Source organism: Tasmannia lanceolata, unplaced genomic scaffold (genome assembly GCF_043159265.1).
Source record: "Tasmannia lanceolata isolate RefF3 unplaced genomic scaffold, GAP_Taslan_0.1 ptg000005l, whole genome shotgun sequence".
Taxonomy (NCBI): Eukaryota; Viridiplantae; Streptophyta; class Magnoliopsida; order Canellales; family Winteraceae; genus Tasmannia; species Tasmannia lanceolata.
In genome coordinates this window covers 13,991,077-14,003,359 of record NW_027518682.1, presented here as the reverse complement: position 1 = coordinate 14,003,359, position 12,283 = coordinate 13,991,077, and the positions used below count along the sequence as shown (strand labels likewise).

Sequence of the window (12,283 nt, the reverse complement as noted above, 5' to 3'; positions counted from 1 at the left end):
CTGCCATCATTTTCTTTTCTTTGATATTCTAGATGGCGTGATTTTAGACCATTAGTAAATGCCATGCCATTCTCATTTTTAGACTCTTCATTTGAGATCTCAGGTTTCTGCTGCCGTCTTTTCAGCTTTGTTTCTCTGGATACTCACAATTTTTAGTTGTTCTTCTAGTTCCAGAACCTACGTTAATGGGATATATGGGTATTCAAAGAATTAAAAGAGTAACCACGAACATGGCCTTACCACATTGCAGTAATACTTAATGAAGTTTGGCAACTAAACGGAAGCAGGCCACAAAGAAAACTAACAGAGAAAGATATGCATAATAAGAAAGTAAAAGGCATTGCAACATTGCAGCAATGCTTCACGAAACATTCCTGATCCAAAAGAGAAAAGAAAAGAAACTAGAAAAGATGGAACAAAAGAAAAACATTACTGAATCCAATTATTAAGAGGTAGATAGAACAAGGGGGAAAAGACAGCTAAAACCAAACAACCCATTGAATTAACCCTTTTGGCCAGCTGATCAGCTCTGTCTTGCAGTTCTGGAAACAGATCTTCCGGACAGCAACCGAGCACTAAGGAATTCAATAGTCATTGCTGTGGAGTCCTCCATAGCAGAACTGTTCATGAAAACCACAAAAACCATAAACACACCTGTTGTGTTCAGGGAAAAGGGGGGGAAATACAGATACACTCCCTCAACTTTCTGACATTTTTGATACACTCCCTCAACTTTCTGACATTTTCAAAGATAACCCTGACTTTTCGAAGTCATCAATGACACCCCCTAACTTTTCATTGTCCATGACGTAGACTCACCGACTTTTCACCTTATAGTTCAAATTTCATCAAATACATCCAGTGAAAATTTCTTGGTTCCCGTCCACCCTTTATAAGCATTATTGAACACTAATGGGCTGTCATTGATGACTTCAAAGAGTCAGGTTTATCGTTGAAAATATCAGAAAGTTGAAATAGTGCATCTGTATTTTTCCCAAAAAAAAAATTCCCCCACGCTCACTAGTGATATAGTTCGCCAAGCTTTTAAATGAACTAAACAAGAGTGAAACAAAAGAAATCCAACAGGCTAAAACATAATAAAACGAAACCAAATCCCAACCTTAATTCCCTATACTTCCTCTAACCATTGATTTCAGGCATAAATAGAAAAATTAAAAGCAGCTGAAAATAAGATCAAAACTCGGACCCTGAAAACCAAACTTCCTATTACAAAAATAACCCTGAAACCCTCCTCTATGCACTTGCTAACTGAAAAAATTCAAAACAATTATTTCGTACTTACATCTATTTTTCTTCCCCTAAAATCAATCAAACAATGTCTCAAAAGAACTATAGTCCATTTGGCAGAAACACCGGATTCAAAGAAGCCCAATATAAATGGGGCGGGCTTCAACGTCCAATGGGTCCTAGCCCATATTCGAAAGGTTGCTGGGCTTCTCAGACCAGTGGATCCGAGACCATATAATTAATTAGGATGAACCTAACCCTCCGATTGTTTGATTTTTATAGAAATGTCTACAAATCCGAGGGTTAAGGTCATCCTCTGGAGCTGAATTTTAGGGCACAACTTATATATAGTGGGGCCCAACAAATGAGTAGTTTGGATTGTCCTATAACTATAGGAAGTGATAGATCCGCCCATTCCTTTCCCTGGCCCAGCCCTCTCTAGTGTATTCATGAATCACGATTCACGGGTCATGAGTCATTTCCAAGGTTTTAAATTTCGACCAAAATCTGAAATTTCAGGTTTCGGTCAACCCTGAAATCGAAATCTGTGATACCCGAAACGTTACATTATTTCAACCGAAATTTCGATTTCCTGAAATTTCAGTCTGAAATTTAAGGAATTTCACCAAAAAATCCGGATTTTATTCATTCTTTAATATTTCCCGAAATTTCGGTAATTAAGGCTGAAATTTTGTACGGGATAAAATATTAGTTTTTTTTTTTTAAATTTCATCCAATTTCAACCGAAATTTGAAACCTCGGTCGTGACTACCTTTTACACTACAAGCGGGTGGCCCAAGTAAGAAAAGAGGGGGAATATATCATTTCCCTTAAAATTATTTTGCAATTTGGGCGCTTTGCATAATTTAGCATAGACTAGAAAAAAAACCTTTACGATAACACATTTGGCTTAGATTTGAATGATTTCTTTTAGAAGAATTAATAAAATAAGGTAATTTGTTTAACATATACTCATTTATGAAACGTCCCTCCAATCATCCAGGTTTAAATTCTACTAAGCTTGTTGCATCAATATGAAGACTATAGCATTCAACTAAGTAATTTCAAGTCAAGCAAGCCATTGAAAAAAAAAATTGTCAATCAAGCAAAACAAAATGAGGAGTCTAGAGGCCAGAATAGTCACTACTTGGGTGCCCTGCATGCCATCACAATCCAGTGACATTCTATGGTGTCCTGAAATCATTTTCCTCTTGAATTATCTTTCAAGATGTGTTTTCTTGGGGATTACAAGATGGATTTCTATAAAATGAAAGAGTGGTCTTTCACGAAGTGAAGTTACCTTGATGCAGAGAAATTATATGGTCCCAGACCACCAAGTCCAGTGCGGGCGGTGCATCAAAAGTACAGCCCTTGATATTTGATCCAACTGCAGCCCACTTTTTAAGAGGCTCAAGGTCGCCCACACGGGACTCGACAGTTCGCGGCACCGTATAGTCACCAGCCGGGCCACCCCCTTACCTATTACACATATTAACGGACCAGATCAACAGGCTAAGCGGATCCAAGCTTTACCTTACATTCGGATTAGAGTTGGATTCGGGCTACTCATTTTTTCAGCAAACCCGTTATTATTTCCAGCCCATTGCACCCTACTTTTTCAAGCCCGGCCTATTACCTCATGTAAAAGGCTGGCCTTGCATCATCAAGGCCCAATGACCGGCCGAGCATGGCCCATTGACAATCCGAAGCAAAAAAGACAAGGATATTTCTGTCATTGTATGAGAAGGTAAGGATACACAGAGAAACCCAGTCTCCCCCAGTACATACACATACATACATACACGTCCTAATGTCTCTCTAGTTAATCTAACATCCCCTTCTGCCCGTTAGAAACCACCAATCAAATAAACAAATAAAGCAAAAACCTCAAGAAAAAAAAACCTCATCCACCGAGATCGACATAATGCTTGATTATTCAAAAGAGATCAACGTAAAGCTCCTCCACCAAGAACCCAAAAATGGCAAGCTCAATCTGAACCCCAATCTCTTGCACTTCCTTGTGATACCTACTCCAACTATCACCCTCTCTTCTAAGATCCATACCCACCATGGTGTTCATGGTGTTCGACTTGACGTCCTTCCACGATTTGATTCTCTTGCACACCTTTGTCATGGCTTCCATGCCTTCTGAACCCTCTACTTTCTCATCCTCGATTAGATCGGCAACTAGCCTCTTCATGGATGTAGGAATTCTTCGGAGATTAGAACAGCTGATTGATTGATTTAGAATGTCTCTCACAATTTCCTCTACTTCTTCATTCTCTAATGGTAGTGACTCAACTTCATCCTCATTTTCATCATCCTCGTAGTCAATGTCATCACTGTCATTATCATAATCTTCTTCTTCTTCTTCTTCTTCTTCTTCTTCTTCTTCTTCTTCTTCTTCTTCTTCTTCTTCGGCATATATCTTCTCTAATTCAATTGGATCTAAGTTGGCTAGTCTCTCGAACCGACGGAGTCTGTTCAATAGCAGATGTTTTGCTCCTGCATCATTTAAATACATTCAGTGGATGTTAGCATTTTTATGATTTGCGTAAATTGTTTAGCAAAAGGAGATCTAAAGCAAGGTCTATCAAATGGACAATTCAGAACATCAGATCAATCATAGATGAGATTAACAACGACATAGTGGGAACACCTGATTATATTACCATAAGGTCTCGCCTTAAGGCCTTGTTTGTTTTGGATTTTTGAAATTTATTATCAGTCCAAAACCGATTCTTGACAAACTGAGGTGCTTTGTTTGCTGTGCAGAATCAATTTTGAACTCACATTGATTCTACACCCCAGTAATATGTGTATTTTTTATGGGATGAAGAATCGATTAAGGACTGAAATCAACTCTACAGCTGCAAACCAAATGCCCAATTTGTCAAGAATCAGTTTTGGATTCGAAATCTAGTTTGAAACAACAAAATAAACAGGCATAAGGCTTCAATTATAATAAACTGGGTACCCCTTTAGGTGGCCCAAGAGACTAATCACTTATTCCCTTCAGGGGCTGGTCAGGTCTCATATTAATTTTCTCTGAGACAGTCTAATGTTACCACTTCCCTAATTAATAGTATCATAAATGCTCACATAGCCATTGCCTAGTATTTTCTTTGGATAACACCAAAATCACTCTATATATATCCAAATAAGGCTATCCTTAAACCTAATTTGTAAATAGGACATCAAGTTCACTTTGGAAGCCGTTAACTAAGATAGACATAAAACTATTATAACCATTATTTGCATATACGATTATATGCAAATAAGACTAAACGAATAAGATATGCAAATAATTTTTAGAGGTCCCTTAGGAGCCCCTAGAAATCCCATTTCTTTGATGTAGGCCTGTATTCATTGGTTTGGCCCGCCTGATGAACAGCCAAATCATGTCGATGACACATGGGTGGGTCCACCCAATAGGGTGTCACTCTCTAAAGACAAGATAAAGAGAAGTTTTTACGTACTTTGAACAGTGGCAAAGGTGTCTTGAAAGGTCTCCTCTTCCTCGTCGTGTCCTTCGTCATCTTCAAAGGGAGCGTCCAATACGGAAACAGGACTGAACTGGTCCTTTTCTTCTTCCTTTTCCTTTTTGCACTCTTCACCATATCTACTAAAGCTTCCATCATCGCTGCTCGTGCTCTTCCGTGAAAGAAGCTGACTGTCCTCTATCACCTGAGAAATCCAAACTTATTAACAGTCTAAATTAAGAGTTAACGTAAATTCATTAAACACTAATGCAAGTAGTAATAAAAGTAATATGCGTTTTTCTAATAAACAGAGGTCCAAATGTTAGAGAATTATATGGATCATTTTCATTTTTGGAAAAATTGAAATGATTTTCTCAATTATCTAGTGTGTTCTGTTTTCATTCTTTGTTTAGACAACTGGGTAGTTATGATACCACCTTTCTGTTTTTTTATTTGTCTTATATTTTTCGTTTTACATGGGAGAAATATTAGAGTAGTTGTGATCAAGGTTTAAAATTTCGGTTTCGGTACCGGTTTCGGACCTTGAAATTTCGAAACACAAATCAAACCAATATTTTATTCAATATTAAATTTCGGCCGAAATTACCGAAATTTCGGTGAAATATTAAATTAATTAAAAAAAAGATTTTTTGGGTCAAATTTCAGAAAAACCGAAATTTCGGCCGAAACAAATGACCATTTCGATTTTGGGTGGTTTCGGTGTCGGTCTCCACCGAAATCAGAAATTTCGGATTTCGGTTGAAATTTAAAACCATGGTTGTGATCCCACATGTTAGTTTGGTTTTAGATGTCAGGCAGGTTGCAGTTTTTTAATTATTCAAAGAAATTAGGTAGTATAGTTCAAAAGGAGGGTAGTTTCAGGGTTTGTCATTTTTCCATTTCTGGAACTCCAGAATGACTTCTACAGTTTACATAATCTGCTTCATTCTTTTAAACCAGACACCATTTTTTAATTTTCCATTCTCTGTAAGTAGAATTGCTCTAGAGAATATTTAGAAAAATAGACATTTTGTAGGTATTTCTGAGGGTTTTTGATAGGTATAATGGTCAGGCGTTTCGTGAATAAAATGGTGGCAGCTTAGGTTTTTAATGAAAAGCAAAAGGTAGAGGTACTTTAGGTTTCTAATTATTTTTCAAAAAATTACCATATGGCCCAGTTTATATGATGATCCAAACGGTTTATTTTGTGGGCCACAACCTATGTAGGTTGTGAGCAAAAGAATGATTTCCATAGGATGATTCTAACCCTCAACATTATAGATCGGAGGGTTAGGATCGTCCTATGGATATGATTTTTTGCGAACAGCCTATTTACGTTGTAGCACAACAAATGAACGGTTTGGATCATCTTATGAAGTGGGCACTTTTCTTTTTTATAGTTGTCTTAATTCTTAACTACTTTTAAAGCTACATGAATGAACAGAGAATGAAAAGAGCTTCTGTCTTTTCCCATAAATGATTTGTAAGTAAAAACAAAGGAAAAAATAGGAGAAGATAGTAAGAGTATGGTCAATACTGCCAATAAATAACCGGATGACGGAAATGCCCTGAAATGCTGAATTATTAACAAAAGGTATTTTTGTCTTTCAACCCTACATTTGTCTTTCTGGGAAAATAGAAATCAGACGTTTGAGTACCATCAAAATAAGGTTATAAAATGCCGATAATGACAAGTAAAATGAAAGAATTATCCGAAATTACAGCGTAAATTATATTTTTGGGAAGGGTATTTCCGTCATCCTGAGATGTCAGGTGAAACGTCAGTATTCCCAACCGACAACCGTGCCGACACCAACGAGGACGGAGTTCCGGCGATAAGTAGCCGGAAACATCATCGAACAGCGTGATTGAAAATATAAATTCACCCCCTCTAGGATGAATTCACCCCATATTTTTCCAAATGGACAGTACAGCCCACAGCATAGGACGATCCAAACAGTCCACTTGATGGGCACAGATGTAAATAGGTTGTGCCCCAAAATTCCTTTCTATAGGATGATCCCAACCGTCCGATCTATAGGAGTTTCTATAATGTGAGTCCCTCTTTAGATCGGGGGGTTAGAATCATCCTATGGAAATGATTTTTGGATTTGGATCATCCTATGCTGTTCATTTTTAAAAAAAATAAGGGGGTGAATTCATCCTAGAAGGGGGTGAATTTATCACTGCCCAAATATAAAATGTACTCACAATCCCATGAAATGACAGAAATACCCTTAAACAAAGCAAATTCATGCCCTTGTTACAAAGGGTATTCTCGTCATTTTATCGTTAACCTTCTCTGTTATGCTTTTTAAAAATAATAATAATAATAATAACACACCTCTGTTTTCCGGCGACCAGGAGACGACGCCGACGATGGGAATTCCGGCGTCCGACTGCCGGAATCTGGGCTGCTTTGAAGGTTCAAAAATCTAAAAGGGGTCAAACAAAACCCCTTTTCAAAAGATTCAAAATCTACTGTTTCTTCATTTACAACAAACACCCTCTCTTCAAAATCCTCCTCAGACCTACTGCTCGAACTCTCCAAATCCAACGATTTCTCTTGATAGCTCTCAGGCCAAAAGCTACTATTACAAGAACACGAAAAACCCATCTCAGAAACCTTCTCACCCTCCAAAAACTCCTCCATTTTCTGACCTTTTTCTACCCTTTCTTCTCTAAATTTCATTAACCCATCAAACGAATCCCACCTCAAAATATCCTTCACACAGATTTCCGGCTTCCGAGTCCGTTTCCGAGCCATTCTCTTCAGAAACGATCCGAATAACCCAAATCCAAGACTCTTAGTATTATTCTTGGGTTTTGAAGAAGACTGATTCTGAATCCTTAAAGCAGCTTCTAAAAGCAGAGCCATGGTTCTAGAAGGAATGTTAAGAAAAAGGGTATTTGGATTTCGAATGGGGCTTTTTACGGGTGAAGGGAAATCAAAAGGAGGGGATTTTTTTACGTTGGAATCACGGAAATGGAAAAAGCAGAAATTAGTAGGGGAAAAGGTTGGATTTTTAGAGATGGGTTTTGTTTTAAGATGTAGTTGGGGTTTAGATGAGATGGGTGTTTTGAGCTTACATCGTCTTTCATTGATGTAGTTTTTGAGGATGAAGGGCTCTTGTTCTTCGTTTAAGAGCTCATGCAGATGCTTTTTTTCCATGGGACTGATGATAATTTGTAACAAGAGATAATAAAATCTCTATACTCTATATCAATTTGTGGTTCAAAGAAAAGTTGAAGAGGTAACAACTGAAAGTAGTAGTTTGGAGAGCAAGATATATATAATGAAAAGGAATTGAAAAGGAATAAGCTATTTCAAAAAAAAAAAAAGGAATTGAAAAGGAATTGATCTGTGAGAGAGAGAGAGAGAGAGAGAGAGAGAGAGAGGAAAAAGGAAGGGGTGGGGAGACTTCCTTTGAAATCTCGTTGACGGTTTCGAGGCGTGAAAAAATAATAAGAAAGAGGCCCAAGAGCAGAGGTGGGATCAAGAGGCCACATCTCTCTCTCTCTCTCTAGTCTCTGCTGCTGTCTGAATAGTATTCCAGCAGAAAACTGTCACAAACATACGCGAGATATTTTTTTTCGTTTGCATTTTGCAAGTTGTTTCTCACATGAGGAGATCCCGTGGTCTCTTTATTACGTGACATCTATTATTGATAATTCCTCATTTTAACGCACTGTTACTTGGTCAAGGGGATGAAAAGGAAATTGCAACGATAACAATTACAAGAGGCTACTTATGTTGCCACAGCCATGGGTTGATAGTTGCAATAACTTACCTTGTCTTTTATTATTCAACCCTCTGTCAATACTTTTCACAACTCCCAAAAATCTCTAACAAGCCATCTAAAAAAGAAAAGAGAAGGTGATTTAATCCAATTATAAAAACATGGCAGTGCCAATATCGGTATTGACACTCCCATTTTTAATAATGGGACGAACTCACCTTCTCTTTATTACTTAACAAAGTGTCAACCTCTTACAAGTAACAACAAGCTCTCAACAGCCAATTAGAAAAGAAAGGACAAGGTGTATTGGCCCGTTATCAAACATGGGATGACGGATATTGGTAGTCTTGAAATAAGGGAGATGATATTTTCAACCCCCCTGCATTACTCGCACACTCTTTTATTATGTGAGTTGACGTGAAAAGTGGGCAACTTTAAACTCTTTTTGACGTCAAATCACCTTATAAGGTGGGCCTACTTAATGCAGGGAGGGGTGTGAAAATATCATCGCCCTAAAAAACAGAAATCCACCCTCCACTAAATTATCAACCATGTGAAGTAATATATTAGCCTCAATTTCCTCCCCAGGCCATCGGGTATCTTTATCACTACTGTGTTTACACTATAAAGGGGTGGCCTGGGAAGAAAAGGAATGGATAGGGGTGTAAACGGATCGAATTCGAATCGGATATAGCTATATCCGAATTCGATTACCGTATACAATATCCGAATTCGGATTCGGATTCGAATTTGACGGATATTTAATATCTATTACCGAATTCGTATCCGCCGGATATTGTTTGAATTCGGATATTATCCGTTAGGGCTGCACACGGTTCGGTTCGGTTCGGTTTAGGGGGATTTCTGGAACCGAACCGATGCCATCGGTTTGGAAGAATTCCAAACCGTAACCGAACCGTTTGGGGGGTAGAACCGAACCGAACCAAACCGGTTTTGACCGGATCGGTTCGGTTCGGTTCACGGTTTATCCGAATCCAAAACACAAGGCAAAAAGGGCTGCAAATGTGACAAATCCAAATCAAAATCTTCTTGGAAACCAAACAATTTCTTAACAGTGTAAATGTAAAGGGCTGCAATGCATAGTTTTCAACGTGAAATTCATGATATTTTATATTTTTCGCCCCTTTATTTAGTTGGGACACCCATTTGGTCCTCTTTCCAGTCAAAGATACACTAGATTTGGGTGTGCCAAGTAAAGAAAAGGGGCTGATATATGTGTATTTTTCGCCCCTTTACTTACTTGGACACCCATTTGGTCCTCTTTCCAGTCATAGATATTAGATATACTAGATTTGGGTGTGCCAAGTAAAGAAAAGGGGCTGATATATATGATTAAATAAATAAAACAAAAATTGCAAAAATGCCATCGGTTCGGTTCGGTTTTTCCGGTTCAAAAATTTTCTAAACCGTGACCGAACCGATCCAATCGGTTTATGAATAACGGAAACCGCGACCGAACCAATGGCACTAAAAACCGAACCGAACCGAACCGAAATGCCCGGTTCGGTTCGGTTTATCGGTTTAGACGGTTAAATGTGCAGCCCTATTATCCGTATCCTTTTATCCTGTAAATTCAAACATTTTATTGTAACACTTTATCTTTCTTCTCCTTCTTACTCCTCAAATGAATTTTCCAAACCCTAAAACCAGACCTCTACATTCTCTTCACAAAATTAACTCTCAAACCCTAAAATATATGAGATCATCTTCTTCCTTTTAAAACAAAGGAAAAAGAAAGGCGGTGGGGATAAATGATGGTGTTCGTAGTGGTCTTTGAGTTTTTTCTTTCTTTTTTGTGTGTGTATATGATGGAATGGGTTGGGCTATTTTGAACAGGGGAAGTGGGGGTGCTGATTGTGAAAGATGAAGAGAGATGGGGATTGGGTTAGAGATGAAGGTGACTGGCCGTGATGGAGGTGGCTGTGAGAAGGTGGAGACGGACGGCGGTGGATTTTTGTGGGGTTGGAGGCACCAAGAAATGCCGAAGATGGTGTCTCAGCCTCCTCATTTCTCCTCTCTCTTGTTTCTCCTTGCAAACCTTAGAAGTCCCCTCTTTTAATTACATTTTGTGATTTTATATAACCCTAAGTTGGAAAATTGATATGAGCCGTCCATTTACCATCAATGACCTAGATGGTCTTTTTGCTTTAGAATTCTCTAGAAACTATGACATCTTCTTTCAATCATCATCATCCATTTGTCTCTTTCATCCTACAGGCCACATTTATTGCTTCATAAAGAAGCCATGTCAAACTCCAAGAATGCCCTTAAAATGAGAGATTACTTCATTTCCTACCCAAAACACTTTTTGTTTTTGTTTTTTTCTAAAAAGAAAATTCAATTTTCTTTTAGAAACAAAAGATAGTGTGTCATTACTAAAAATAAATATTAATGATATTATTAATAATAAATAAACCGGATTCGAATGTTAACCGGATCGGATATACCATTTACCAGATTCGCATCCGCTAAAAGCCGGATATCTCATAAACGGATTCGGATAACATCCGCTTGAAACAGATCCGGATAATATTCGCTTTAAACGGATTCGGATGCGGATGGTAATCGAATTTTTAAATATCCATTTACACCCCTAGGAATGGATATATCATTTACCTACACAATTAGTCTGGCCAATTGTGAGAGAAAGGCAGACATGGAGAGACTTGAGAGGTGGGAGTGATGGAATCATCAAAAAGCTCTATAAAAACAAAAACAAAAACAATTTGAAATAGCTTTTTTCACTAATCTTTAGAAATTTCTAATGAACTCTCCACTCTTGCCCTCTCAAGTCTCTCCCCCTCCCCCTTCTCTGCTCCAAATTCAGAATTGGGTCACTGAATCTTCCAAGGAATAATATTTTCATGATTGCCAACAAGTGCCCTCAACCTCGAGGGCTATTCTGTAGCCCTAATCAAGAGCTATGCTATAACTATAAATCAAGTCTCAATCAAATATAACCCAAATTGAGAATTGTACATATGCAAATGTTTCGTTTTTGTTCATCTTATGGGCCATACACCGGATCCACTTAATCAGAGCTTCCCAACGACGTCACACCAGTTAGCAAAAGTACAATCATGGCCACTTGCTCAATGATCCAAACTATTTATGCTGTTCGTTTGAGATTGTACAACCAATTGTTAACCCCCAACCTAACCAATTGTTAACCCCCAACCTATCATGGGACTCGTCCAATGATAGGTTTTGAGCTCACAATCGGTTGTCACAATCTCAAACAAACATTCCCTTAATTTCTCAGCTAACAAAATCAATATTTGCTCCACGGTCCAAACCATTTAAGCCCTATTCATTTAAGATTATGCCAACCGGTTGCGAGTCCAAAACCAATTATTGGACTCACCCAAATTTACGTTTAATTTCAAGTCCAAAAAAAATTGGTTTTGGACTCACAATCAATTGGCATAATCTCAAAAGAACATGGCCTTTCTTTTTTAACCCGGAATTTATCTAAGAACCCAGGGCAACACCTTAAATAAAATAAGGCCATGTTCCTTCAGCCTTATTTAATTTCTCAACGACCAAAATCAATATCTATTCGAAGATTCTAACCCAAAATTTTGAAGAGCTTTCTTGATGAAAATAGACCACTGCTATTTTATCTTCTCATCATCCATTTAATGACAACAAATTGGACGGTTAGAATCATCTGATGGGGTCGATTTTAGTCCACGGCCCTCCATAGCAAGGCCAAGAAATTAAAAAAAGAAAAAGAAAAAAGGACAGATCATCGTGAGAATAGGCCCCGACTTGTACTTTTGTACGCTCAAA

At 38.0% G+C, this 12,283-nt stretch overlaps 1 protein-coding gene across 2 annotated transcripts; it reads right to left on the bottom strand.

Annotated features, from left to right (window-relative positions):
- Positions 1 to 2,957: 2,957 nt before the first annotated feature.
- Positions 2,958 to 8,270, bottom strand: LOC143877595 (uncharacterized). Of its 2 annotated transcripts, XM_077379742.1 has the most exons (4): positions 7,075 to 8,270; positions 4,728 to 4,935; positions 3,668 to 3,753; positions 2,958 to 3,631 (listed from the first exon to the last, which is right to left on the bottom strand). In XM_077379742.1, the coding sequence occupies exons 1-4, from the start codon at positions 7,900 to 7,902 to the stop codon at positions 3,185 to 3,187; spliced, it is 1,569 nt and encodes a 522-aa protein (XP_077235857.1). In that variant the 5' UTR covers positions 7,903 to 8,270; the 3' UTR covers positions 2,958 to 3,184. The 2 variants fall into 2 exon arrangements, with proteins under 2 accessions (XP_077235857.1, XP_077235856.1); XM_077379741.1 differs by having other exon boundaries at positions 2,958 to 3,753; positions 7,075 to 8,269.
- Positions 8,271 to 12,283: the final 4,013 nt, after the last annotated feature.